The sequence below is a fragment of the Lithobates pipiens genome, unplaced genomic scaffold (genome assembly GCF_037356315.1).
Source record: "Lithobates pipiens isolate NorthernLeopardFrog02 unplaced genomic scaffold, aLitPip1_a1.2 Scaffold_8, whole genome shotgun sequence".
NCBI lineage: Eukaryota > Metazoa > Chordata > Amphibia > Anura > Ranidae > Lithobates > Lithobates pipiens.
This window is the reverse complement of record NW_027507903.1, coordinates 488,064,355-488,090,979: the sequence shown is the minus strand read 5'-3', so window position 1 is coordinate 488,090,979 and position 26,625 is coordinate 488,064,355. Positions and strand designations below refer to the sequence as shown.

The following is a 26,625-nucleotide window of genomic DNA, read 5'->3' as shown; positions in this document are numbered from 1 at the left end:
TTATTCTTTATTGATTCACTGTGGCTATTTTCCTGGTTCTTAACTCACAGAAGGTGATGTGGTCTTCGATTGATGTAGCCTTCCTCTTCATCATTTTCTGTGTTGTAGCCCATTCTCCATTTTTTTTTTTTTTTTTTTTTTTTTTTTTACCTAGTTGTAGCTTCTTCTAATCATAATTTTTTTTTTGTATTTATTTTCAAGTTTGTCCATATGGTAGCTCCATGTTACAGCTGTCCACCTAATTTTTCTCTGTGTTCTAGCCTTTCCTATTCATAGTTCCTCATGTTGTAGATAGTACTGTTCAAGGTTCTCTGTATTGATGTCCATGGTAGCCTGTCCTCTTCATGGTTCCCTGTGGTGTAGCCAGTTTTTCTTGTGGTTCTCTAGGTTGACACCCATTCTCTTTATAGTTCCCTGTTGTGACAGACTTCGGACACCCAGTTGATTATTTCCACCAAGAAGCTTTTTCCAAAGTCCTGGAACACGAGACCAATAGATCTGGCTACTCCAAGAACCAGGCAACACCAGTTTTGTTCTACACATAAATAGAACTGTTTGTTAGAACAAGAGTACAGTCTTGTATACACTTGAGGAGGTCCCCCCACAATCGTAAAACCTGAACAATACAACTGTAACCAGAAACCTAAATGAACAAGAGCTAATTAACTAATCATTTAGCCAGCCTAGGTGACTCAGAGGTTTGACCTTTCACACCAGCCTTCTGTTTTAGCTCGGACTCAATCCACATTATCATAAGGATAAACACAGGGCACCTTTACACAATAGCAGGAGCTCCCAGTAGCAGGCTATGCGTCTCCTACATTGTACAGGGGCCGATGTGATTAGTCCTTTCAAGTATATATAGTTCAGAATCAAATAAACCAGGAATAGTCTTGGTATATTTCCTGGGAGATATTGTGGATAACTATTACTGTCCTATTTGCCTGATCACCCTGTGCCCCTAATAGACACAGGGAAACTTGGACATAAAAGGGAAAAGGGGGGGGGCGTCCTGAAACAGATTTCCCAGTTCTCTCTAAAAGCCCCTGTCCCAGTTAGGTCTGTCACACCCGCGTTGTAGCCTGTCCTCTTTCTGGTTCTTTGTGGTGTAGCCAGTGCTCTTTTTGTAGTTGTCTGCATTTGTTGCCCATTTTCTTAATGGTTCACTGTGTTGTAGCCATCTTTTTCATGGTTTCCCATATTGTAACCTATGCTCTTCGTGGGTACTCGTTTTGTAGCATATCCTCTTCATGGTTGTCTGTTTTTGAGGTTCAGAGATTGTCTCCTAATAACCATTGCTGCAAAGAGCCCCTATGTACGGTAATCAGTTAAGTATATTCTGTCAGCTGGAACAAGTCTGGCCATTCTCCTCTGTCCTTTTTTGTCATTAACAAAGTGTTTTCATCACACAAGCTCTGTTTACTGGATATTTTGTTTTTTGCACCAACCTTTCTAAAATCTTCTAAAGATCCCATGTTCGATGTTGCCAGCACCATATCTGAAAAGACTTGTTAAAATGATTATTGCCATGTAAGTATAGCCTTTATTAAATTACATGTTCAGTATTTTGTGCTTTCTGTGAGTCCTAGGTGCCTGTGGCATGGCCCCTCTCTCTGCCCGTTGGCTTCTGAATCGAGTTATTGGTGGGGAGGAAGCTTGCCCCAATTGCTGGCCATGGAATGTGGAGCTGATGTTCCAGGAAAACTTTTTGTGCAGCGGGGTGATTCTGTCAGCGAACTGGGTGCTCACAGTGGCCCACTGCTTACTGTAAGCCACAATCACAGCTTCTTATTTTTTTTTAATGTAACTAAATGACAAATGCTTAGAGAAGACTGAAACCATGTCTGACATGTATCCAAAGCAAAAACTTCTGCAAGGGTTATGTCTGTTTTCCGTTGAAGACATTCTCTGCACTTCCTGCCTCAGCATGATACAGTGGGGAAAATAATTATTTGATTCCCTGCAGATTTTTGCGAGTTTGCCCACTTGCAAAGAAATTAAGGGTCTATAATTGCTTTCATAGGTGTATTTTAAATGATGGAAACAGAATAGCAACAAAAAACCTGTAAAAAAAATAAATAACCTGATACAAATGTTCCAAATTGAGTTGCAGTTCAGTGAGTAAAATAAGTATCTGATCTCCTACCAACGAACAATAATTCTGGCTCCCACAGTATGTGCTCATGCTCATGTGTCAATTTAGGAAGGTGCTCCTAAGGAAAATTCATTATGTGTATAAAGACACCTGTCCACAGAATCTTTCCTCATTCAAACCTCACCATAATGGGCAAGACAAAAGAGCTGTCAAAGGATGTCAGGGACAAGATTGTAGACCTACACAAGGCTGCAATGGGCTACAAGATTATCAGCAAGAAGCTTGGTGAGAAGGAGACAACTTTTGGAGTGATTATTCGCAAATGGAAGAAATACAAAATAACCATCAATTGCCCTTGGTCTGGAGCTCCATGCAAGATTTCGCCTCATGGGTTAAGGATGATCATGAGAATGTGAGGCTCAGCTCAGAACTACACAGGAGTAGCTTGTGAATGATCTCGAGGCAGTTGGGACCATAGTTACCAAACAAACCATTGATAACACAATACACCACCATCAATTGAAAGTCGAGTTGCCAAGTGACTGCCAAGAAACCTTAAGGATTTAGAAAAGATCTGCAAAGAAGAGTGGACCAAAATCTCTCCAAGGGAAACACAGGTTTCTCCACCAAATATGAAGTCATGGTTTGCTTGGTGATCAAATGCTTTACTCACTGAACAGCAACTCTGTTTTTTTTTTCTGGATTTTTGGTTGATATTCTGCCTCTATCATTTAAAATACACCTATGATACAAATTGTAGACCTTTAATTTTTTTGCAAGTGGGCAAACTTACAAAAATTGCAGGGTATCAAATTTATTTTCCCCATTGTATATGTGAAAATTCCGTCGGGACAAGGAGAAATCCCCTCTTCAGAAGTTGTCTTTGGAACAGGTGCCCCCACTGAGACTTCTTCTGATCTCCTCTCCAAGTATACAGCTCTCGATTTTGCTTAACTCTTGTTCAGGAGATAAGTGTATATTTTAAGTTCCTTATCATTTTTGTGTCCCAGTGACCATTGCCCCACAGACAAATGGAGAAGGTAAATCGCAGACCACAAAAAATACTGACTGTTCTAACCCTTTCCCACTCCATCCAAAAACAAAAAAAAAAAATGTATTTGAATAAGTTTTGAAACCTGCAAAGTGAGTTTCTCTGTACCTGTGTCTACATTTTTAGTTTTTTGAAAGTCATGTTCTCCATTAAATGAAATTGATTGAACAATTCGGTTTCTACATATATGGCCAGCATTAAAAAGACACTATTGCTTAACCACTTAACAACCGGCCCATAGCAGAATGACGGTTACAGGGCGGTTGCTTAACTCTGGGAGGCCGTCATATGATGGCCTCCCAGAATTCCGCTCGCATCACGGTAAACAGCCGCTCATCGCGGTCGTTTACCACGTGATTGCTCCGTCAAATGACGGAGCAATCACTTGTAAACAAACCGGCATCATGTTATGACACCAGTTCCTCCCTTTCCTCTCTGTACCGATCGGTACAGCGGAGGGAGAAGAGAATCAGTGTCAGCAGTGCTGTGGGCTGCATCTGCAGTGCCCACATCGTTGCTCACCGAAAATTAACCCCGCAATACTCTGCCATACCCTGCGATACCCAGCCATGCCCTGCGATACCCAGCCATGCCCTGCGATACCCAGCCATGCCCTGCGATACCCAGCCATGCCCGGCCATGCTCGGCCATGCTCGGCGATACTCGGCCATGCTCGGGGATACCCTGCAATACCCAGCCATACTCGGCTGTACTCGGTGATACCCAGCCATACTCGGCTGTACTCTGCCTCTGTATGTGGCCAGGCTGTGGAAGTCTCTCACATGTGGTATCGCTGTACTCAGGAGGAATGTAATTTTTTGTTATGTACATGCTATGTGTTAGAAATATTGTATAAATGGACAACTTTGTGTTAAAAAAAAAAAAATGCATTTTAACCACTTTCCGCCCGCCGGCCGTCATATGATGTCCTTGACTTTGTGCTTGGATATCTGAATGATGCCTGTAGCTACAGGCATCATTCAGATATCAGCTTTTTCAGCTGGCGATTCCCTACACCATAAGAACAATCATAGTGGCTGTTCCGCGGCTTGATCGTTCTTACAGGAGGTGAGAGGGGACACTCACATGTGGTATCGCCATACTCGGGAGTAATAGCAGAATGTGTTTTGGGGTGTAACTTGTGGTATGCATATGCTGTGTGTGAGAAATGACCTGATAATATGACAATTTTGTGGAGAAAAAAAAAATCTTGATTTTGCAAAAAATTTTGGGAAAAAATGACAACTTCAAAAAAAACTCATCATGCCTCTGAGAAAATACCTTGGAATGTCTTCTTTCCAAAAAGGGTAATTTGGGGGGTATTTGTACTTTTATCGCATCTTAGGGTCTCAAGAAGGGCCATCAGTCCTTCAGGTATGATCAAGTTTCACATATTGGCACCATAGCTTGTGGACTCTATAACTTTCACAAAGACCAAATAATCACCAATTTGTACTTATTTTTACCAAAGATATGTAGTAGTATGAATTTTGGCCAAAATTTATGAAGAAAATTGTATAACAAACAAAAATTCATTTTTTTACAGAATTTTCGGTCTTTTTTCTTAGCACAAAAAATAAAAAACCCAGCGGTGATTAAATACCACCAAAAGAAAGCTCTATTTGTGCGAAAAAAAGGACAAATGTCATATGGGTACAGTGTTGCATGACTGAGTAATTGTCATTCAAAATGTGAGAGCACCGAAAGCTGAAAATTGGTCTGGTTATTAAGGGAGTTTAAGTGCCCAGTGGTTAAGGTCAGGCCAACTTGACATTTTACAAATGTGTACTTGGACAGAGAAAAAGTGAATCACTGTATGCTTGAAGCAGAGCCTGCATATGTGATGAATGAATATGGCTGCCTTCACGCAGCTACACAAACAATACAATATCAAGCTGCAAATGGATACAAGCTTGTGTTAACATTTATTTGCCGATAAGACTGTCCTAAAGACTTTAATAAGACAATTGAAAATGACTTTAATGGGACAATTTCAAGAGCCACCTTTCATTTGTTTTTTATGCTCTTTATTAATTTTCCAATATACCAAAATATAACTACGGTACATATTTCACAAACCTTTTTACATCAACATGATTGATAATGACCTTTCACTTGTTTTAACTTTTTTTAAATGTAACTTAAAGCGGGAAGAAAAAGATGCATAAACTAATACAACTTTTTTTTTTTTTTTCCCTTGCTGGTACGGGCACAGGTCCCCTGATCCCTCCCTATATGTGATAATTGGTGGCATCCATGACAGATTCCTAAATGAATCAAGTGAACAGGTCAGTTTATTTTTATTTTTTTTTCACGCAGAAAGGACATATTGATTTTACTATTTACTGCATAACTTAAATTTTTTGTACGTTTTGGGAGATATAGGTAATGGTTTATTGTCCCGTGGGCCTTGAGGCCTCTTGCCTCACTGCAGCTTTTATTTATTTATATATTTACTTCTCTAAAATGCAGCCCATTGTTTACAATGTGCCTGCACACACAGAGCATAAACAAGCGCTGCATATTTAAAAAAAAATCTGCTTTCCAGGTCAGTATTTTTTGCTCCGGTACATGCATATAAGCATAAATATTTTGAATATTAATAGATTTTGCCCAAGGAGTGTATTGTGTGCGCAAATGTGCTTGAATATATGTAAAACAATTTCCTGAAATTTATGTCCAGAAATTCTGATGCTGAAACATCGGTACCATGTGCAAGAGGCCTTACTGCTTTCTGTGAGCAACAGGTAGACTTCTCTCCCCAGGACAGCCTATGTTTAGCTGTGAGATGCAAGCAACTGTCACTTTTTTCAAATTTGAATTAGTCCTCACGGCATATGAGCAATACTTACATGTGGACCAGTGGAAAGAACTGCAATGTACAGCAGTTTTACAGCACCCAAACATACCCTCTTTACCTACTGAGGCAGGTAAAATGGGTAGGTACACATGCCATACACTGAGGTGTACACCTGCCGCAGCAGGAATTAAATTCCCTGTTGCTTTTGGTGGGTGCTACTGCCTGCCAATTGCGACTCATTCAAGTAAATGGGGCCACTCTGCTTTAACCCTGTTGGCCTCACTTGAATGGGTCATGCTTGGCAGGTGCTACACCCACCAACTGTGACCGAGCATAAAACTCCTGCTGCGACGTGTGTACAAAACAATTGAGACCTCAAATATTGGGATTTTAAAGGCAATATAAACAAAAAACGTTTGATACAAAAAAAGACTAAAAACAGTAATCCTATGGATGAAACCAAAGGTAAATGCAAATTGAATACATGAACATGACACTGGAAAGTGTCAAATTTCAACTACAGATTAAACAAAGAGAAGAGTAGTTGAAGATTCCGACGCGCTTCGAAAGAGTGCATATAAATTCTTCATCGGGGACAAAAAACGCTTTCTGAAAACATGGGGTATGATGTCAATTAAAATGCAGGCATACTCAAAACATTATTAGGCGTATACATAACGCTTGTTGAAAGAACACTTACATGTCAGAATATTGATCCTAGAAAGGAAAGCTCTTCCATCTTGGACATTACAAAGAAATCGGTGTAAGTCCTCCACCACATTAAGGAACCCAAGAGTAGAACACTCAACAAGGACATTAAATCCCAAAGGGCTCCACCATTTCACATCCTAAACCCCCAACAAATCTTGGGGAATGGAAAAAGGGCCTATAACAAAAAATAATAAATAAAAGTTGACTTGCATCAAAAATGGATGAACAGGTCAAAAAAAAAAAAAAAAAACCTAGGAAGGACTTACAAAGAGCACAAAAATAGAAGTGCTTGAGTCTGGAATATCCACGCCACCACCGGCTTGGTGGTGGCGTGGCTATTCCAGATTCGAGCACCTCCTTTTTTTTTTTTTTTTTTTTTTTTTATCCTTTGGTTTCATCCATAGGATTACATTTCTCTATCAAACCTCAGTCCTCAAGTACCCCAAACGGTCCATGTTTTGGGAACTTCCCTTAGATAAAATAGCTCTTATCAATACCATGTCATTAATATTGATTTAAAGCAGCTGTGCAAAGTAAATGAAAACCTGAAATCATGGCCCATAGGGGGTACTTGAGGACTGAGGTTGAGAACCACTGCTCTGGGCCATCTAACTGATTAATTCTGTTGGCTGCCATTTATGGGAGCCCCATGCCCCAGAATGGTCCGAGAATAATGGACCCTTGGCATCTTTGCCCAAATTTGGAACTGTTGTATTTACTGAAGAATGGCATTCCTTATTGCAATAATGATATCTTAGGGGGTGGGGAATCTTGCCAAATAAAAGTTTGCACAAAAAATTTAAACGGATGACAATTGGTTCCTTCTCACTGCTAACCATTCTTCAGTAAGGTGAGTGGAAGCCATGCTCCACTCCAAGTGAACGTGTCAGGTCTAAAACGACCCTTTTATTAATTCAGTAAGCACACAGAACAGTTTTAAAATAGCCATATATTCCATATGAACCTGTGCTGACCAAACTGATGGATTTGCTCATCTCTAACCAAACTTGTAGGTACCATAATGAGGTAATTGACCCCTGAAGGATTCGCCATATGGATATACAGATAATGCACTCCAGAGAGCACTGGCAGTTCAGTTGACAGTAAAACCCTGATGTGAACATTGTCATATACACCATTCCATGCTAGCATTTTCATATTGTTTCTCTTTGCCTTCAGAGAAGGAATGTTCTGACAGTCACAGCTCATGAAAACTTTGACCTCATCACCTTCGACTACGATGTTGGTTTACTTCAGGTGGAAAAGCCCTTCGTGTTCAATGACTTTGTGCGCCCAGTCTGTCTGCCCAGAATGGATGAGCCCCTCGAGCCTTCCTCCCTATGTGTGGTCACAGGTTGGGGCAACATGAAAGAAGGTGACTGCCCACAGAATGATAGTATTGTTCAAACTGGAAAGTTCTATGACTTACTATAGCTATGGGAGGTTAAAGGGACTGTCCAGCCAAAACCAATATTTCAGTTACAGGTAGATGCTGGTAGGATGCATCCCCCCACATTAGGGTGACCAGGCGTTCCCGGATTGAGCACACTCTCCCCGGAACCAGTCTGTCCCCGGATTGCAGGGGTGGCACTCGGACATGTCTGCAGTGAGGCCTGCTTGCACGTTAATCCAGAGAGCAGAGCACAGTGACAGGCAGCAGGGCCAGGACTAGAGGGTGCAGAAAGAGCAGAAACTCCTTTGAAGTGTGGTGCAGGCAGCACTGGGGCTAAAGTCTCCCGGCTGAAGATGGAATAAAAGCAGAGCTGCAGCGGGGTGCCAAGTGCACTCCTTCACCCGGTGTTGGGACATATACAGTCCGGCTGTAAAAGTGTCCGCCCCGTACTGCGCAGGCGCAGAGCTTGTGCAGTATGGAGCAGAAGGAAATTCGGAAAATCTCCGAAGATGAGCGGCACCTGCGCTGTGAGTCGAGGTGCAAGCCCTACCATCCAAGTGGACATAGGGCTGCAAATATTAGAGGGCCCCTCGCTGGCTCGCTTTGCTCGGCTCTCTTTATTCTGACTCTGTCCACTTAGACGGTGGGGCTAGAACCTGGAATCACGGCGCAGGCGCCATTCATATTTGGCCATTTTCAGCATACTGCCATGTTTGCTCCAGTGATGAAGAGGGAGGGGATGATGAGGTCACTGACTCCACGTGGGTGCCTGATGGGAGAGAGGAGGAGGAGGCACATGTCCAATGAGGCAGGATGCCCTCCAGGGGCCAGCTTAAGAGCAGCACACCAACTGAATCACACCGCAGAGCTCCGCCTGTGCAGGGCTCTGCCTGTGCGCGTTATTCCAAAAGTTCATTGGTGTGGGCCTTTTTTGAGACTAGTGCATCAGATCGCACTGCTACTATTTGCAACATATACAAATAAAGATTGTTGCGTTAATTAAAAAAAAAAAACTGAAAGTTCAGTGAATCCACAACAGATCTCCCTCCACCTCATTTAGCAGAGACGAGGATGGTAGGGGTCCCATCACCATCACCCAACACGACAGACCCTTGCCATCAGTGCAACGATAATGCACAAATAGAAAAGCTCCTTTGCTCCACTACTCCTCACAAGCAGTACACTGGAACCAGAAATCTCTCCAATCATGAACAGGTATTAAGATTCCCATGCAGTCATCTGGATATAGAAAAATAACAACGCTCATTGCACAGAAATCTTAAACGATGCCCAATTTATTAGGAAAAAAACAATTTCACTCACATTTAAGCTGATTAAAATAGGCAAAACAACTGAAGCGTCCAGCTACATATGTCTCAAGCCTATCTCGCGTTGCCAAAACATCAGGCGCTTGGGCACCACATGCTTGACCAGACATGTGTTGACCTGCCATGCAGTTCGTTGGCAAGCGTACCTTAAAAAAACCACACCAAAGAACAAAGCGGACCTCTCCTTACTCCTCATCAGCTGGGATCTCCAACCCCACTATACCTTCAGTCCTCTCTGAAACCTGCACTGAGAGGAATGAAGGTGTAGAATTGGGTGTTTTACAGGCAAGTACTTGCGGGCACTCTGCTAGCAGTACACTGACGTCCGATTGTACCAGGCAAATTTCCCTGCCCCAGCTGCTGGACCGTCGAAAGAAGTTCACTCCCAGCAATCCACATGCCCAGCGGTTGAATGCTAGCTTGGCTAAATTGCTAGCACTTCAACTGCTGCCTTTTCAGTTGGTAGACTTGGCCCCCTTTTGTGAGTTTGTGCAATGTGCGGTTCCTCAGTGGCAGGTTCCTAAATGCCCCTTTTTCTCACGGAAGGAGATTCCAGCTCTACCGGCATGTGGAAGGCAATGTCCATGCCTTGCTGGACAGGGTGGTCAGTGGTAAGGTGCATATTACCACTGACTCATGGTCCAGCAAGCATGGACGGGGACGTTGCCTATCTTGGCGCATTGGGTCACTCTTCTGGCAGCTGGGAAGGATGCAGGACAAGGTGCAGTAGTGTTGGCGGTTGTTCCGCCACCACGCCTCCAAAATGCTACTACTGGTTGTGACACACCTCTCTCCTCCACCCCCTCCTCTTCTTCTTCCTCCATGGCCTCTTCCTGTGCTTTGTCCTCAGAACCAGCGGTGCTCCGTAGGCATTCAAGGGGCTATGTAAGTATGCAGGCAAAAAGATGCCATGCCATGCTTGCACTGGTGTGCTTGGGGGACAGGAGCCACACTGGGGCAGATATTCTGTCAGCTCTGCAGGGGCAGGCTGAGAGGTGCTTGAAGCCACGCCAGTTTAAACCAGGAATGGTGGTTTGCAACAATGGCACCAACCTCCTCTCCGCCCTCTGACAGGGACAACTGACCCATGTGCCCTGTGTGGCTCACGTGCTTAACTTGGGGGTGCAGCAGTTCTTGGGCAGGTTCCCAGGCTTACAGGATGTCCTGAGGCAGGCCAGGAAAGTCTGTGTTCATTTCCGCCAGTCATATAATGCCAGTGCTCGGCTGGCTGAGCTCCAAAAGGAGTTAAACCTTCCCAAGAACTGCCTTAGCTGTGACGTGCCCACCAGGTGGAACTCAACGTTGGTCATGCTGCAGCGGCTGCACACGCAGCAGAAGGCCATCAATGAGTACCTGTGCGGCTACTCGGCAGCATTCTTTTAGGGATGATTTACAGTCCCAAAAAAACCCGTGGACTTGTATGTGGCTGGGAGGAGGTTGCTGCGGATCATGTCATCCTTAGTGACCCAGAGAACTCCGGACCGATAGCCTCAGCTAACCTACGCTGCATGGCCTCCCTGATCCTGCAAAGCTTGCGGAAGGATACTCGTATTCAGGGGATCAAGGAGAGGGATCATTACTGGCTGGCAACTCTCCTTGATCCACGGTACAAGGGTAAGGTAGCAGACCTTATCTTGCTGTCGCAGAGGGAGCAGAGAATGAGACATGTCTGGGAGGCCTTGCAGAAAGGTCTGTGCAACGCGTTCCCAGAGACTGGGAGGTTACAAATTCCTGGTCCTGGACAACGTGTTGCTGAGGCTTCGGTCAGTCACAGAAGGAGTGGTGGAGAAGGTGGCCGTCTGACCGATGCGTTCAATTTTTTAGTCCGCAGCCCCGAGGTATGATCGGTTCCAGCAACCATTGCCAGCGTCTGATTTACATGGTGCAGGAATACCTAGGGGCAAGGTCAGACTTGGACACCTTTCCCACCGAAAATCCTCTGGCTTACTGGGTCTTGAGGATGGATCACTGGCCAGAGCTTGCACAGTATGCAATTGAGCTACTGGCCTGTCCTGCATCCAGCGTTCTTTAGGAACGCACATTCAGTGCTGCTGGAGGCTTTGTAACCGATCACAGGGTGTGCCTGTCCACCGACTCGGTTAATCGACTGACCTTCATAAAGATGAATCAGTCTTGGATCACCACCAGGTACCAAGCACCTGAAGCTGATGTAACCAAATATTTTTTTTTTTTTTTTTTTTGAAATGTCACATCCCTTCAAGACTGCCTATGCTGATGCTGAGTGACTATCCTGTTATGTTGACTGATTATCCTCTTCAATGATCCTGCTGGTGCCCAGAACCAAAAATGTTCTTCCAAGCTGCCACCAGTGGCTAAGGCCCAATTTTTCAGCCCTTGTTTAACAGGGGCATGTAACTTAAAATTTTTCATGCAATACTTTGCAGCAGTTCTCATTCCTGCTCTCCAACTAGAGTTTCTGTGAGGTGTTGCAGTGTTGTGGCACCAGTGCCTAAGGCCCAATTTTTCATGTAATTACAATTCTTGATATAATATTTCACAGCAGGGCCCGTTCCAGCGCCCACCGCAAGTAACTGTGAGGACTTGCAGTATTGTGGCACCAGCACCACCACCAAAGATCCAATTTTTCTACCACTGTTCAACAATGGCATGTAATTACAATTCTTGATATAATAGTTCACAGCAGGGCATTCCAGCGCCCACCAAGAGTCACTTTGAGGGCGTACAGTGTTGTGGCAACACCAACACCTTGGGCCCAAATTTCTGCAGAGCATATAGGGCAGGCTCCTACTTTCAAACATCCAACTAACAAACGTCTCCTACTTGCAAACGGAAGGAGACAACAGGAAGTGAGATGAAAAAAGACGTACGGCAAAAAAAAAATATACAAGGATGATAAGCCTTCCCTGTGTTTTCCAAAAAGCTTAAAAATAGATTTTTTTGACTGGCGCTACACTTTAAAAATGTACTAGTTTAAAATTACAGAGTTTAATTAACACAACAAACCTACACAGTCCCTGTTTTGTTTGCACCGCCTGTATACTACTGTTCTGAGTATATAGGGCCTGGGGGCCGAACGCCTTTCCTTTTTTTTAATTTGGTTACGGGGTTCCCCTTAATATCCGTACAAGACCCAAAGGGGCTGGTAATGGGCAGGGGGGCTACCCATGCCATTTTTCTCAATGATTTTCATCCATATTGCCGGAACCAGACATTGCATTAAAACCACAAGCAGTTTTCAAATAACTTTTTTTCCATTAGAAAAGTCATTTTGTGCAGGGACTGCTCTAAACACGGGAAACACGTGCTACTTCACAGGCATAATATAGACACCCCTCAGGCACGATATTTAAAGGAATATTTCACTTTTTTTTTTCACTTTAATCGTCATTAAAATCAGTGCTCCTGAAAAAACGTCTGTTTTTTTTTAAACGTGTTTTTTAAAAAATTTTTTGCATTGATGCATGTCCCCTGGGGCAGGAGCCGGGTCCCCGAACCAGTTTTAGGACGATAACTTGCATATTAGCCCTTTAAAATTAACACTTTTGATTTCGAACGTTCGAGTCCCATAAACTTTAATGGGTTTCTAAAGTTCGTACAAATTTTCGGTCCGTTCACAGGTTCTGGTGCAAACCAAACCGGGGGTGTTCGGCTCATTTCTACTCCTTAGCCCTGCATTGTTTATGTAGCCCACTCCTGAACTCTGCCATTTTTTTTTCTCTATCTTATCTTAACATTTGGTAGTCATATCTCAAAAAATTCTCATAGAGGAAATATGAGAAATAACGTATATATCATAGAATCATTCCATAAACGCATACACTGCATATATAACATATATAATTTGAAGAAAATATGCTTATAAAATAGTTTATCATTTGCCAATCAAATAAAAATGTCCCCGGATTTAATTTTAAAAAAATCTGGTCACCTTACCCCACATGCATCACTTGTGTCTGTTTAATACAACAGTTCCAACTCTCACCTTCACGTTCTCTTGTGCTTTGTATCTAGTTACAGAGCTTTCCAGACGCTTACAGCTGCTACAGGTACCCATTCTCAATGCCTCAGTCTGTAACACTACTTACCATCCTGGGATGATTTCAGAGCGCATGATCTGCGCAGGGTTTCCAGACTCTGGAGGAAAGGATGCCTGCAAGGTGAGAAGATTATCTATACTGGTCCAAGTGTATTATAGCAGACCTTTCTGTAACTTTACAAGTCTGCATGAATAAATTCCTGACAGGTCAAACTATGCACTATCAATAGAATTTTTCCACCTTTTAAAGCTGCCCTTGCGCACCAGTGATGTTAATCCGCCTAGGCTGAGATGATGCCACTAGTCTGCAGGAGGCAGAACAGCACAGGCACCACCAGGGTATACATGATTGTGTGAAGGCTGAGCCAGGATCTCAGTCCAGATAGTAGGTGGTGACCTTGAATGATGCCTGGAGAAAGCTGACATCCTTCGGGAAAAAGTAGATAATGGCATTGGTTAGGTGGAGTGCTGTGATTTCCGTAAATGGCAATAAATTCCTGAAAGTATTACACTGACATATTACTTGGCATGCTGCACTTAATATTAATAAACCTAAGCCAAGCCATTGCCGTCAAACGACCATATGCTCAGCAAAACACATAGAAATGATTAGGATATTTAAACGTCTTTTCTAGAACTGTGTTCTTGTAGCTTGGGGTGCTCAGCCAGCAGTGTGCACAACTACCCAATCATTTTTTATTAAAGCCTCGTACACACGATCGGGTTGTTGGCCAACAGAGTGTCAGACTTTTGTCCGAAGGGTGTGTGCCAGGAACGTGTCTTGCATACTAACGGCACACAATTGTTGGAATTTTAGCTCTTGAGCGTCACCCTTTAGGCACCTTCTGCTAATGCCGTGTTTGGTGAGCATTGATTCTGAGCACGTGTGTTTGTACTTCGGACTTTTGTGTGACAGACTTGTGTACACACGATATGAAAATCTGACAACAGACCGTTGTCCAACTTTCGGCCAACAAATGTTGGATGACAGGCTAGTAAATTTTCGGTGGACAAGTGTCAAAATGAGCATACGAACAGTCCGATTTTAGGCAAACAGTCTGCCATCACACAATTCCCGGACAAAAATCCGATCGTGTGTACGGGGCTTTAGAGATTCATTAAAAAAAATTGTTGACCTAAACCTCAACTGGATGACATTTAGTTGGCCAAAGCACTGTGCATCATAAATAAATGCCAGCACAAGGGACACTTCTCATTGAATGCAAGTCCTGTCCTTTGTGCTGTCTACATAACCCGTCTTCTTTCCCTGCTTTGTCATGCCATTTTGCTGATGGTGACAACAGTGGGTTATGCACAAGAGCTATCAGGAGACAGTTGTCACCCTATAATCAGAAGGGCCTGAACAAGGACCTTTATGGTAGGATAACCAGGTATTATTTTAAGGAAAGCTGCAGATGTAAAAAGATTGAAAATAACTTTTGAAATTGCATTACCATGTTAAGGATACGATTTTAGTGATTGAGTTTACAGCTGCATTGTTTGCCTGGACTTGGTGAATAAAGCCGTTAAAAATCAAAGTAACAATGTCATGCAAAGCACAGTAACCCCTAGTATCCATATTGAAGTTGGATCAGTGAGTGGTGACTTGTGATTGATTTTGGGTATTGCCCCTATCGAATAATCCCAAATACTGTCATTCCAGGGTGACTCTGGCGGTCCGTTGGTCTGTCGCAATACAAACAACTCTTATGTAGTTTATGGCATTGTCAGTTGGGGTGTCGGATGTGCTAGGCCCCGAAAACCGGGAGTCTATACCAGAGTCCGCTCCTTTTTGCGTTGGATAGAAGACACTCAACAAGGTAAATTGTAACAGGTTGAAAGGTGGAATGACATAATGGAGAGAGAATGCTTGTGTTCCTGTGGCTTGATCACATTGTAATCCTTTTTTCTTTTTTTTTTTTGGATCTGTTATAGGAAGAAACAATCAAATTAAAAACCAACTGACCCCGCCAGAGAGACCAGAGAATTTATATCACAACTCCAGGCAGCAAAGTAACTTTTTGTCTCAGTCCCTCCTACCCCATAACAAAGTTCTCTATTTATTCTAAATATCTGAAATTTACCAGGAGGGTGACCAATGCATTCCTATACTTCTCCTTCCTGTGGTTTGCTGGAACAGGGGCATGAATATTGTATAATAAATGTAACCTGCTTACCATCTACTGCCAGCCAACCCTCCAGCTGCTATTTCCCCCATATCTTTTCCCAATAAACTGAGACCACAAGCTAGAGTAAATATTGGCCATAGCAGCCATTTTCTTTTATTAAAAACACAAATAAAATTAACATTAACTGTATAACATCTGTTAGAACCATCCCCATCAGTTAAATACTCACTTTTGTTTTTTCCTGAAAAGACCAATCTTGCCACTCTATTCACTCCTGCACTGCAGTACCTTAACTGAACTAGGCCTCCAGCTGACATACTAGCTTGGAGACGACAAACCACTGACCCCAGTTTACCCATTAACCAAATTCCAGCTAAACCACTGTTAGCTGGAATACCACCAATGGGACCCATACCACTGATGGTTCCCGAACTCCTCCATATCCAGGGTTTCTTCCTTCACCCACAAAGACCAACACCCCACCACAGCACACACCAGGGTAAAACCTTACCTTTGTGTGCCCTGCCAAACCCTCAATGCCCTCTCGATCCCATCCTGTAAACCCAAAACCCACATGTAAATCCCCACATCCAAATGCTCTCCATCCCTGTGTAGATATCGCCAGGTATCCACCTCCAGCTCCAGGTGTCTAATTGCCAAACCCCCATTCCTGACCACAAATCTACTAACCTCACTATTCACCTTCTTCCTGGCCCTATTAATCTTCACTGACCTAGCCTACCGCCATGTGGTCTGCGCTACAATTCCCGACCACACTATGAGCATCTTTGGAAAAGCCAATGCGGAGTCACCAGAAGTCCAACATTGATCTGTCCCCCAAATTATTCGTGCAAACGATTTGTGCACATGCAAAACTAATAAATCAGGCGGCCTATCCAACCACACACATCTGTGCACTTCTGGAACTGCCCTACCCCAAAGCATCCCAGGCATCCTCAACCACTTAATACATGCTTCCTGTCTGGAAATTCCTAACTGTCTCCCATTGTGCATACATCACCTCTCCTTGCCCACCCACAAACATATGAATGGCCTACTATCCAGACCAGGCCCTGTGTTCTTCCTGAAATAGAAGAAAAGAAAAACCCCCCATAACAGCAATATTCACTTAAAACCTGATATATCCATGCATCCTACATCCCACATATACCTTGCTCCTTTAAACAGGCAACAAGTAGGGATGAACATACGACTTAAACCTCAGTGATTCCCATTTCCCAATTATTTTCACCACGGCCTCATCCAACCCCCACCTAACTGCCTCCATAGCCGCCCCAATGCGAAACGAATTGCTCGTTGTAGCGCAGCCACACCATTCCCCTATAGACTCTGTATGCCTCTCCCACGTCGCCTAAATGGCAAAACAGCGCAGAGAAGGGTTTTTGGGTTCTTCTCCCCAATAACACTCGCCATTATGGCAAAGGCCTGCAACCAATTCGGGAAGGTCCATGGTATGAGCCTCCTCCTCCTCCTCCTCCTCCTCCTCCTCCTCCTCCTCCTCCTCCTCCTCCTCCTCCTCCTCCTCCTCCTCCTCTCCTCCTTCCTCCTCCTCCTCCTTCTCTTTCTTCTTTCTTCTTTCTTCTTTCTTCTTTCTTTCTTTCTTCTTTCTTCTTTCTTCTTTCTTCTTTCTTCTTTCTTTCTTTCTTCTTTCTTCTTTCTTCTTTCTTCTTTCTTCTTTCTTCTTTCTTCTTTCTTCCTTTCTCTTTCTTCTTTCTTCTTTCTTTTTCTTCTTTCTTCTTTCTTCTTTCTTCTTTTTCTTTCTTCTTTCTCTTCTTCTTCTTTCTTCTTTCTTCTTTCTTCTTTCTTCTTTCTTCTTTCTTCTTTCTTCTTTCTTCTTTCTTCTTTCTTCTTTCTTCTTTCTTCTTTCTTCTTTCTTCTTTCTTCTTTCTTCTTTCTTCTTCTTCTTTCTTCTTCTTTCTTCCTCTTTCTTCTTTTCTTCTTCTCTTCTCAGTCCGTGTCCACCAGCCTAACCAGCTCTTGCTTTTTTGAAGCCTCACCTGCTGCCTTGGTACCGTGTCTTGTCCTGCCTCCACCGTTGCGGGTGCCATTGGTACTGTAGCAGTTTCTGTGGTGACCCCCCGGCCCCAGAGTACCCACACTAGGCCCCCCCCCTCCTGGGAGCCACCAATGCCACCGGCAACCCAAGGCTGCTCTTCCCTGGCTCAAATCTATGTACCAATTCCTTTAAACCAGCTAAGAAACCCTGTAGCTCTGAATCTGCTGTGGAGTGGTCCATGACCACCGCAGCCAGAGAGGGGGAGGCGGTCGAGGCCGACTGCTCCGCAAAGGGTTGACTACCTGAACTAACCCCCCCCCTCCAAAACAGTCCCCCCCAACATGAAAAGAACACCAAATCGACTTGCCGGGCCCCTATTCAGACTGCGACAGCGCACCCTCAGACCTATATCTCCTCGACCACCCTCCAGTGGATCTGCAGGGATCCACGCCCCTCCTCCGTGCGCCGGATCCACCCACTGAATTGTGGGTCGCTTTTCCTGGGCCTCTGTCCTCTGCTGTACTGTGCTGCACCAGGCCACAACTCTCTCCATCCTGTCTCTGGTCTCCCCCCTGTGTGTGGCCACCAGCTGAAGCCCTTGAAAGCCTGGTGGCCATTGCTGTGGAAGTCCCCGGCTGAAGTCCCGCCCTGCTGCAGCAAAGCGAGGCAGGGCCCGCTCTCCCCTTCTCCTGCCGTGTGTATGACCCAGCATCCGTCCTGGAGCTTCCGGCGCTTTCCACGGCCTGGGTGCCGATGCTTCCTAAGACTCCCCACCGCGTGCGCTGCTGCACGCTTCAGAGGGCCCTGGAGGTGACCACTAGGCTCGTGCAGACGTACGTCCCGCTGTAGTGGCCGCTGGGGACCCCTCCCCTAGCGCAGCAGTCAGCCTCTACTCCAGCCATCCTGAGCCTTTGGATGCCACCTCCAGCTTGAGCCTTGCAAATGGCTCCTCCACTGCGGCCATGTTTATGCTCGCTCCTCCTGCTACACACCGAGCTGGGGAGGGACCCACTTCCTCCTAAGTTCCACTCTGCTCCATCCCCTTTTCTCTTAGCAAATCCCTACCTCTTTTACATTTCACCCTGCACTCAGATTGCCCCTGTTAACCCTGTCATGCCTGCCCTTCATTTGTTTTATTTTATTTTACTCTGGGCTTTACTGTAGTGACAGAGGGACTACATGTGCAGCTCAAGTTGTTGTGGCCGTTGTGCTGTTTGGACCATTAATAAAGATCACTGACTACAGCAGCGACATAATTTTGTCATGGCCATGGCAGAAAGTGGCGTTTTGGCACTCAGGGGTTGATTTACTAAAGGCAAATAAACTGTGCACTTTGCATATTGCAGTTGCACTCTGTAAGAGTAGTTGCTCCAGAGCTTAGTAAATGAGGTAAAACCATTACTTTGCAAAGAGTAACCAATCATGTGAAAAGAAAATGAAAATGAAAATTTTTGCTTGAACATGATTGGATGATGGAAGTCAGCAGAGGTTCTGGTCATTTGCTAAGCTCTGCAGTTGCATTCTGCAAAAGCAGTTGCTTCAAAGTGCACAGTCTATTTGCCCTTAGTAAATCAACCCCTTATTGTCACACAGCTGGGCAGTTGTAACGCGTGGAGTCAGGACCCCACAGGAAAGATTGTGTGTGTGTGTGTGTGTGTGGCCATGGTCGAGACCTCTGAAGAGCTTATAGTGAACTTCAGGGTCAGGGAGAGCTGCCATCCATTCTCAGTGTGGGTCACTGGGCATAGTGGGTGCAGAATAGTGTAGATTTAGTTGGGTGCCAGACACTTTCATGCAGAACAAAAGAGATTTATTTTCTCAATGAACCGGATAGAGAGGGTTAGGGCTAGGCGGTCCTTTTGAGCAGGTGCAAAAGCACTTAACAGACGCCGAGACTCACAAAAATAGAACAGTATATTGATTGTACAGCTCTAGACACCTTTTTAAAAGCTGAACTTCACCCGAACGAGCTGTTTCAACTGAACTTGTAGGTTGACTTCAACACAGATCTGTACACATTCCAAACTTGGTATCGCCGTTGTGTAGGACCTGGCTTCGATCTCACAGCCTCCCGCTGTAGCTTCTGAGGGCCACCCATGCTGACCTACTGGGTTACTTACTCAGCTCTTCAGCCCAACAACTGAACTCTCTTGCAAGTGTCACCCCCGCTATCCCGCTGGGTCAGCTTGCCTCTTCATTGGGTACTGGTCTCGCTGCATTGGGCACAGGTGGACTGATTGAAGCGCTAACACCAGGTGTTTGGAGTATCTTTATCTGTTGATAAACTTTCTGGAATACATATATTGCTATTGTGGTGTGGGGATCTGGGCCTCTTGTCCCTACATCCCTTCTCTCTACTTCCCTCCTTATCCTTCTCCCTTTCCCTTTCCTTTTGCTTTCCTTTCCTTTCCTCCATCTCAGACTCAAACCACACCCCCTTTGAGCCATGCTCTTTAAGCCCCGCCCATTATTGAAGCCCTGCCATTTTTTTGTGGGGGGCCCTCATACAACATTTTTTGCTATGAGGCCCTGTTATTTCTAGTATACGCCCCTGTCTGGTACGCTCTCAGACTCTGAACTCTGGCCTCCGATAAGAGGAGCATTGTCCTTTGATGGTGACAGTTTCCCCTTTACCTCTGACCTTTGGTTCAAGCTTTGCCTCTGGCGACAGGAATGGTTGTCCTCTGTTAGCAATTCTGTCCCTTCACCTCCGACAAAGAGGGGTTCTCCGTCCGGTAGAACCTGTGCAACTTGGTTAGGCTTCTGACACAAAGCCCCAACCCTACGCTGCTCCTTCTTATCCTGGTTAGGCCTCAGACTGCCTAGCAACCAGGGAACTCCCAGATAGGCTTCTGGCCTAGCAGCTGGGAGCTTTCAACGCATGTCCACCCAGACTGCCCTGCAGGTGGTACCAAACCCTGATCACCTGACTCCTCCCAAATAGGCTCTCCCAGCAGGCTATGGGGCCAAAGAAATCCCTTTCCAATTGGCTAGAGCAAACTATCCACTCATACTCCAAGTTCATATGAACCTCATGCCAATGCCATAGGTGACAATGCCACCCAATGGTTGAGGGGAGAGGTGCATCAAACTGAGTTGGGCAAAGAATCAGGTGATCCCCTAACAATTGGCCAGGTTATCACCTAGCAAACTAGATTTGACAGCATCTCTATTCAAGACCAGGGTGAGAGATGGTTATAGCTCTCACCCTGGTCTTGAACAGAGATGCTGTCAAATCTAGATTTATATACTTTATATATGTTTATTAATTTTTTAATCCACACAGTATGTTAGAATTCTGCTTTAAGGCTAGGGACATTGATGGTAGGCGATGGCTGCATTTTTTTCCCCCCCTCATTTTTCTTCGTGATCCTGGAACAAATTTTTGTCCTAGGTTGACAATACTCACCCACTGTACTGTATTTTCAAGTTTTCTCCCATTTCTGCTTCTCGTACTGTCCCCCAGCTGCACTGCATGACTTCAGTCATGTGGGTGCCCCTTGTGCCTGCTGGGACTTATGGAATCCTGGTGGAGTCTCCACTTTCTGCATACTCCCATTTTGAACTACAAGCTCATGTGCAGCTGCTCCCTGTGCTGCATTAACAGACACAGAACCAAAGTTATACCCGTCGTCCTTCTCTGCAGTGGTGATCTATAGCAGCTCCCAAGCTTTGGCTTTGGTCTTTCTGTCTCTCACTCGACATGTGTCAATGGGACCGGCTTCACATAAGCTTGTAGTTCAACTCTGCATTGGTCCCAGCAGGCACAGGGGACACCCACATACCTGAAACTGGACAGCAGAGCCAGGGTATCAACATCTCATTTAAAAAAAAAATGATTTAAACTTCACTTTAATGTCCACATAATTTTTCTAACTTGTTTTCTTGTTTGTAGAATGGGTGCAGAGTTTTGGGCCAGTCTGGTAAATCTGTCTGTCTAACACCTTCTTTTTTATTTTTATATTTTTTTTCTTCCTTTTTAACATTTTATTATATTTTAAATTAAATAATGTTAAAATCTTATCTGAAAGTCTCCATCCCTAATTGTCAGCGCTGTAGATTTTTCTTGGTAACATACAGAATGGCACAAAGGTATGGTTTACAAACTTGGAAAAGCTGAATTTTACTTGTGTCCTAGGTTGTCCAAGTCTAGGGGTCCTCTCGGCTGGGTCCGGTGATCTCAAGTCTCCTGGCTATCCAATAACCTACATGAATGGCCTGGATTGCTGGTGGATTCTCTCCTCGCCCTCTGGCCAGCAGCTCCAGGTTGTCATCATAGATTTGGCCTTGGAGGAGTCCCCAAACTGCATCCTGGATGCTCTGAATATTTATGATGGAGCCAGTAAACAATACACGTTTATTGGGTAGGTGTTTTATAGGGGACGTTTAAAGGCAGATGTGTATCAACACTTCTAGAGAGCATAGTGATTGTATTACTGTTGATTGACTTACCAATATTGATGTTCTTAGACGTGAAGAGGTCACTTGGATGCTTGATGAAATGTCTATTAACATGACTAAACCAGTTCAAATGAATGTGAATAATCACTACTAGCCATACAATGACCTGGATAAATGTTTTTTCTCTAGTCCCTGTTTTCATACTGCAGTCTATGCAGTCTAACTGCTGGGAAACGCTTGTAATTTTGTCAGCACACATTTTGGCTGTATCATTATTCAAACTTTTTAGTTTTTTTATACCCACAAAGTGATGGGACATCAATTGTTAGCCAGGTTTTTTTTTTTTTTTTCCCCCCTAAAATTTTTTATTTTGCATCAATAAAAATGAACAAGTATAGCATCCAACATAGTAAAATATAAAATACAATGAAGTCCTGCTAAGTAACCAGTACATGCTAGATTTGGAAACAACTTGGCCAGGTTTTTATTTTTATTTTTTTGTTTATTCAACCCAGCGGACTGAACAAAAAAAACTGACAGTTGAGGTCGGAGCTATCGTACTAACAATCTGATGTTAGTACAGTGATCTCCTCTGCTGCTCTATTGCGTTCTGACATTGACTGAGAGCCCTGACCTGGAGCCGGTCAGCAGGCCTTTTTCGGCAGATGCCGGCCAAACTGGTTCCCCTAGTTTTGGTCAGGTTTCTTATTGTTTTCCTTTTGCGCCTCCAGTACACACTGCTCTCTACCTTAGCGGCAAGCCATTTGAGCTGCAGCACAGTTGATTGTCTCATTGTGCCACTTCTCCCTCTCTCTGCTCTGTTGTACAGGGGACTGCAAGATGCTGATGTCAGGTCAAATTCAAGTACTTGCACTGCTTGCATTTACAAAATACATTGGGCTTCATGCACACAAGACGTTTTGTTTAACTGTCCTAGAAGCCAGCAGCATTTGAGCAGGAAAAAATGCCTGAAGCTTGTAATAGTGACTAAAGCTTTTAGAAGCTTTTGCAGGTGTCAAACTCTTGGGCGTGCGTTAATTTCATTGGCCAGAATAAATCATTTATCCATTGAAATTAATTAATGCTCAAGCATTAGCATTTAGTAGCATCAAGCTTTTTGTTTCTGCTGCTCCTAGGCATTTTTTTCCCTGCCCCCAAAGTTCCTGTCACTAAATGCCGCTAAAAGCCTATTTGTGCATGGATGCCTAGGATGCCCTCCACATGAAGGGACATTTAGAGACCAGGAAAAAAAAAAAAAAAGTTGACGCCCCTAGGAGCAGCTGTAAAAAAAGTCTTGTGTGCATGAGGCCTTAATGACGTATTAAAGTGTAGCTAAAGGCAATTTTTTTTCCCCCATTTTCTCGTGTTTTTTTTTTTTTTTTTTCGCCATAAGGAGGATTTTCTTTCACTTCCTTTCCCATAGCAAAAATGGGAAGTGAAAGAAATCCCTCCAAACTGAGGGACCCCCAGTGTGTCACCAGAACTAGTGTACCCATTGGAAGATTTTACTATTACTGTTCTGATGTTAACCCCAAAACTCCGGATTTTCTTTTACTTTCACTTTAATTTATAACAGTAAACAGGACAAATGGAGAGTGTAAATTTCCCTAACGGGGTCACAGATGACCAGTGGTGTCGGGAGGGGGTCTAAGGGGGGCTGGACCCCCGTGTGGGCCCCCAAAAAGCCCCGGGCATTCACAAATGTATTAGACCCAAGTGGGGACCGATCTGATTCGGAGCACAGCCGAGTGACTTAGCAGGTCCTGGCTTGTGGAGCCTGCAGTGTCTATGATGGACGTCCCACTGGTCCAATGCCAGGACCGTGGGACGTGTGACGTCCATCATATGCGCTGCAGGCGCCAGAAGGCGGGAATTACAATGCGGCCACGTCACTATAAGATCCCCACTTGTCGCTCGGGCAGGCGACTCTCCTCTCTTGTCCTCTCCTGTCTCTGGCTGCCTGCTGTCTCCTCGGATGGGCATGTCAGCGCCACACACTACAGCTGAGCTGCAGGAGGAGGTGGAGGTATGTCATTGTAACGGTCAGTGTGGGTCTGGAGGGTCAGTGTAATGGTAAGTGTGGGTCAGGTCAGTGTGTGTCAGGCAGTGATGTAAGTAACTCAGTTAAAATAAACGGCGTTACTTTAGAGGGTAATGAATAATCTAACTGATTACTCTTCCCCCTCATGGTAACGCCGTTCCCATTACTTGGGCGGCATTACCGCAATTACATCTACCGCCCAGGACCAGGTAGATGGGACTAGCGAGGGAAATATATGAACGCTGCCTCCATAGGCGAGATTGACACCTCGCGAGCCCCGTCGCTAGGTATTGATTTAAAGGGGAACCCCTATGCCGAAAAGTCCCCCCCCCCACCGAAAAGCCCCCCCCCCCCCCCCCCCCCAAGTCCATAGCAGACCCTTATCCGAGAACTTGGCCCGGCCGATCAGGAAAGAGGGTGGGGACGAGCGAGTGCCCCCCCTCCTGACCCATACCAGGCCACGTGCCCTCAACATGGGGGGGTGCTTTGGGGAAGGGGTCCCTGTGGCCCCTCCACCCCAAAGCACCTTGTCCCCATGTTGATAAGGACAAGGGCCTCTTCCTCACAACCCTGGCCGTTGGTTGTCACGGTCTGCGGGTGGGGGGCTTATCAGAATTCGGGAGCCCCCTTTTAATAAGAGGTCCCCGGATTCCGGCCCCCTACCCTATGTCAATGAGTATGGGGTACGATTTACCCCTACCCATTCACCTGGGGAAAAAGTGTTAATAAAACAGACAACACAGGTTTTTAAAGTCATTTCATTTATTAATCGGCTCCGGGGGTCTTCGACGTCAGGGGTCTTCTTCTGACTTCTCGGCTCTGTTCGGCCTCTTCTCCTGCTCTACGGCGTCGTCTTCCGGGCTTCTCCGCTATCTTCTTGCAGCTCTTTTACTAGCGGAGGTGCCCGGTCTCCTCTGTCCTTCTTCCCTCTTCTTTCTTCTTCCGATGTTGCCACAACGCTCTCTCCCACTGTAATGTCGTGTGAGCGCTGCGCGATCACTTATATAGGAATGGGGCGTGGTACCGTGTAATGTCACGTGGTGGCCCCGCCCCTTATGATGTCAGGTCCTAAGGCATGCTGGAACTGTGGCCTCATAAGGGGTGGGGCCACCATGTGACATCACTCTGTACCACGCCCCATTCCTATATAAGTGATCGTGCATCGCTCACACGGCATTACAGTGGGAGAGCGCGTCAGGTCGGCATCGGAAGAAGAAAAGAGGAGAGAAGAGGGACGGATGGAGGAGACCAGGTTCCTCCGCCAGTAAGAGCTGCAAGAAGATGGTGGAGGAGCCCGGGAGAAGAGGCCGAACAGAGCGGAGAAGTCAGAAGAAGACCCCCGGAGCTGATTAATAAATTACTTTAAAAACCTGTTTGTTTTATTAACACTTTTTCCCCAGGTGAATGGGTAGGGGTACATCGTACCCCATACTCATTCACATAGGGTAGGGGGCTCCCTTATTAAAGGGGGCTCCCGGATTCTGATAAGCCCCCCCCCCCCCCGCCCGCAGACCCCAAAGTATTTTGTAACTTCACTAATTACTTTTTTTAAAGTAAGATGACCAACACTGGTGTCAGGCGTGTTAGTGTGGGTCAGGTAGGTTAGTTTTCAGTGGTCAGCATTGATGGGCACTGGTAAGCCAGGCAGCAACCAGTAGGTTAGCTTATAACCACCCCTCCCCCGCCCCCTCGGTGTCGGGCTCGGACTGAAGCCCCAGGTCTATTTGCCGCCTAGAAACGCCCATGCAGACGACAATAAAAACTGACAGGTGTTCTAATCCCTCTCTGCTCTACACAAAACTACACAAAAGTTTTGCCTCTAGTTACTGATCTGCTTTAACTTGTGTCTTTAATTTCTTCCTGGCGTTTGGCTTTAATTGAAGTAAATGTAGTCTCCATATATTGTCTTCTGGTAAAATGGCTTTCATCTTGTTCTAGTTGCCCTATGTGGAAACGTCTCCAATCTGACCTTGCAATCCAGCAGTGACCATTTAACACTTCATTTCCACACTGACTCGTCTGGGACCAGGCGCGGGTTTTACCTCCATTATAGTGATGGTACTCCAAAAACACTGCGGTCCCTGGAAACAGGCAAAGTAAATGGTTAGTTTTGGTCTTCCTTCCTTCCTTCCTTCCTTTTTTTTTTTTTTTTTTTTTTGTTTCTCTTTAATCAATTAATTTATACATACTAACAAGTGTGGTTATATCCCTTCCCATCCAGATCCGAAATTTAGAAAAAAAAATTTAAATTGCATTTATGTAAAGTGGCATATGATAACAAATGCACATATATAAAGCTTGCCTTATTTGGCAAACTATAGAAATGTTGGTTTTCTATGAAGCTACGTGTTGTGTGTGGTGTTTTTTTTTATTTATTTTTTTCCCATGATGTCAGCCAAGGAGATTGATTAGATGGGGATAACTGGGCAGGAAGAAATTGTCACCCCAGGACCAGAAATCATTTGCCTTCATTTCTGAAAAACCCTCTTATAGGGTAATGATCTAGCATTAATCATCTGAATACTGGACACTTTTACCCCCTTCCTGCCCAGGCCAGCTTTTAGCGCTGTTACTTTAACCACTTCAGCCCTAGAAGAATTTACCCCCTTCCTGACCAGTCCACTTTTTGCGATACGGTATT

At 44.8% G+C, this 26,625-nt stretch overlaps 1 protein-coding gene across 2 annotated transcripts in view; it reads left to right on the top strand.

Moving 5' to 3' along the window:
• The window catches only part of OVCH1 (ovochymase 1), a 100,449-nt gene that overhangs the window by 61,492 nt on the left and 12,332 nt on the right, over positions 1-26,625 (top strand). The window contains exons 16-23 of one of the 2 annotated variants that reach the window (XM_077469004.1): positions 1,590-1,767; positions 5,362-5,434; positions 7,837-8,032; positions 13,378-13,517; positions 15,060-15,216; positions 15,332-15,409; positions 21,681-21,906; positions 25,923-26,087. In XM_077469004.1, coding sequence (XP_077325130.1) covers positions 1,590-1,767; positions 5,362-5,434; positions 7,837-8,032; positions 13,378-13,517; positions 15,060-15,216; positions 15,332-15,409; positions 21,681-21,906; positions 25,923-25,971 — 1,097 coding nt within the window. In that variant the 3' untranslated portion in view covers positions 25,972-26,087. Of the gene's footprint in view, positions 1-1,589; positions 1,768-5,361; positions 5,435-7,836; positions 8,033-13,371; positions 13,518-15,059; positions 15,217-15,331; positions 15,410-21,680; positions 21,907-25,922; positions 26,088-26,625 lie in introns of both variants that reach the window. The other variant, XM_077469003.1, reaches the window with a different exon arrangement.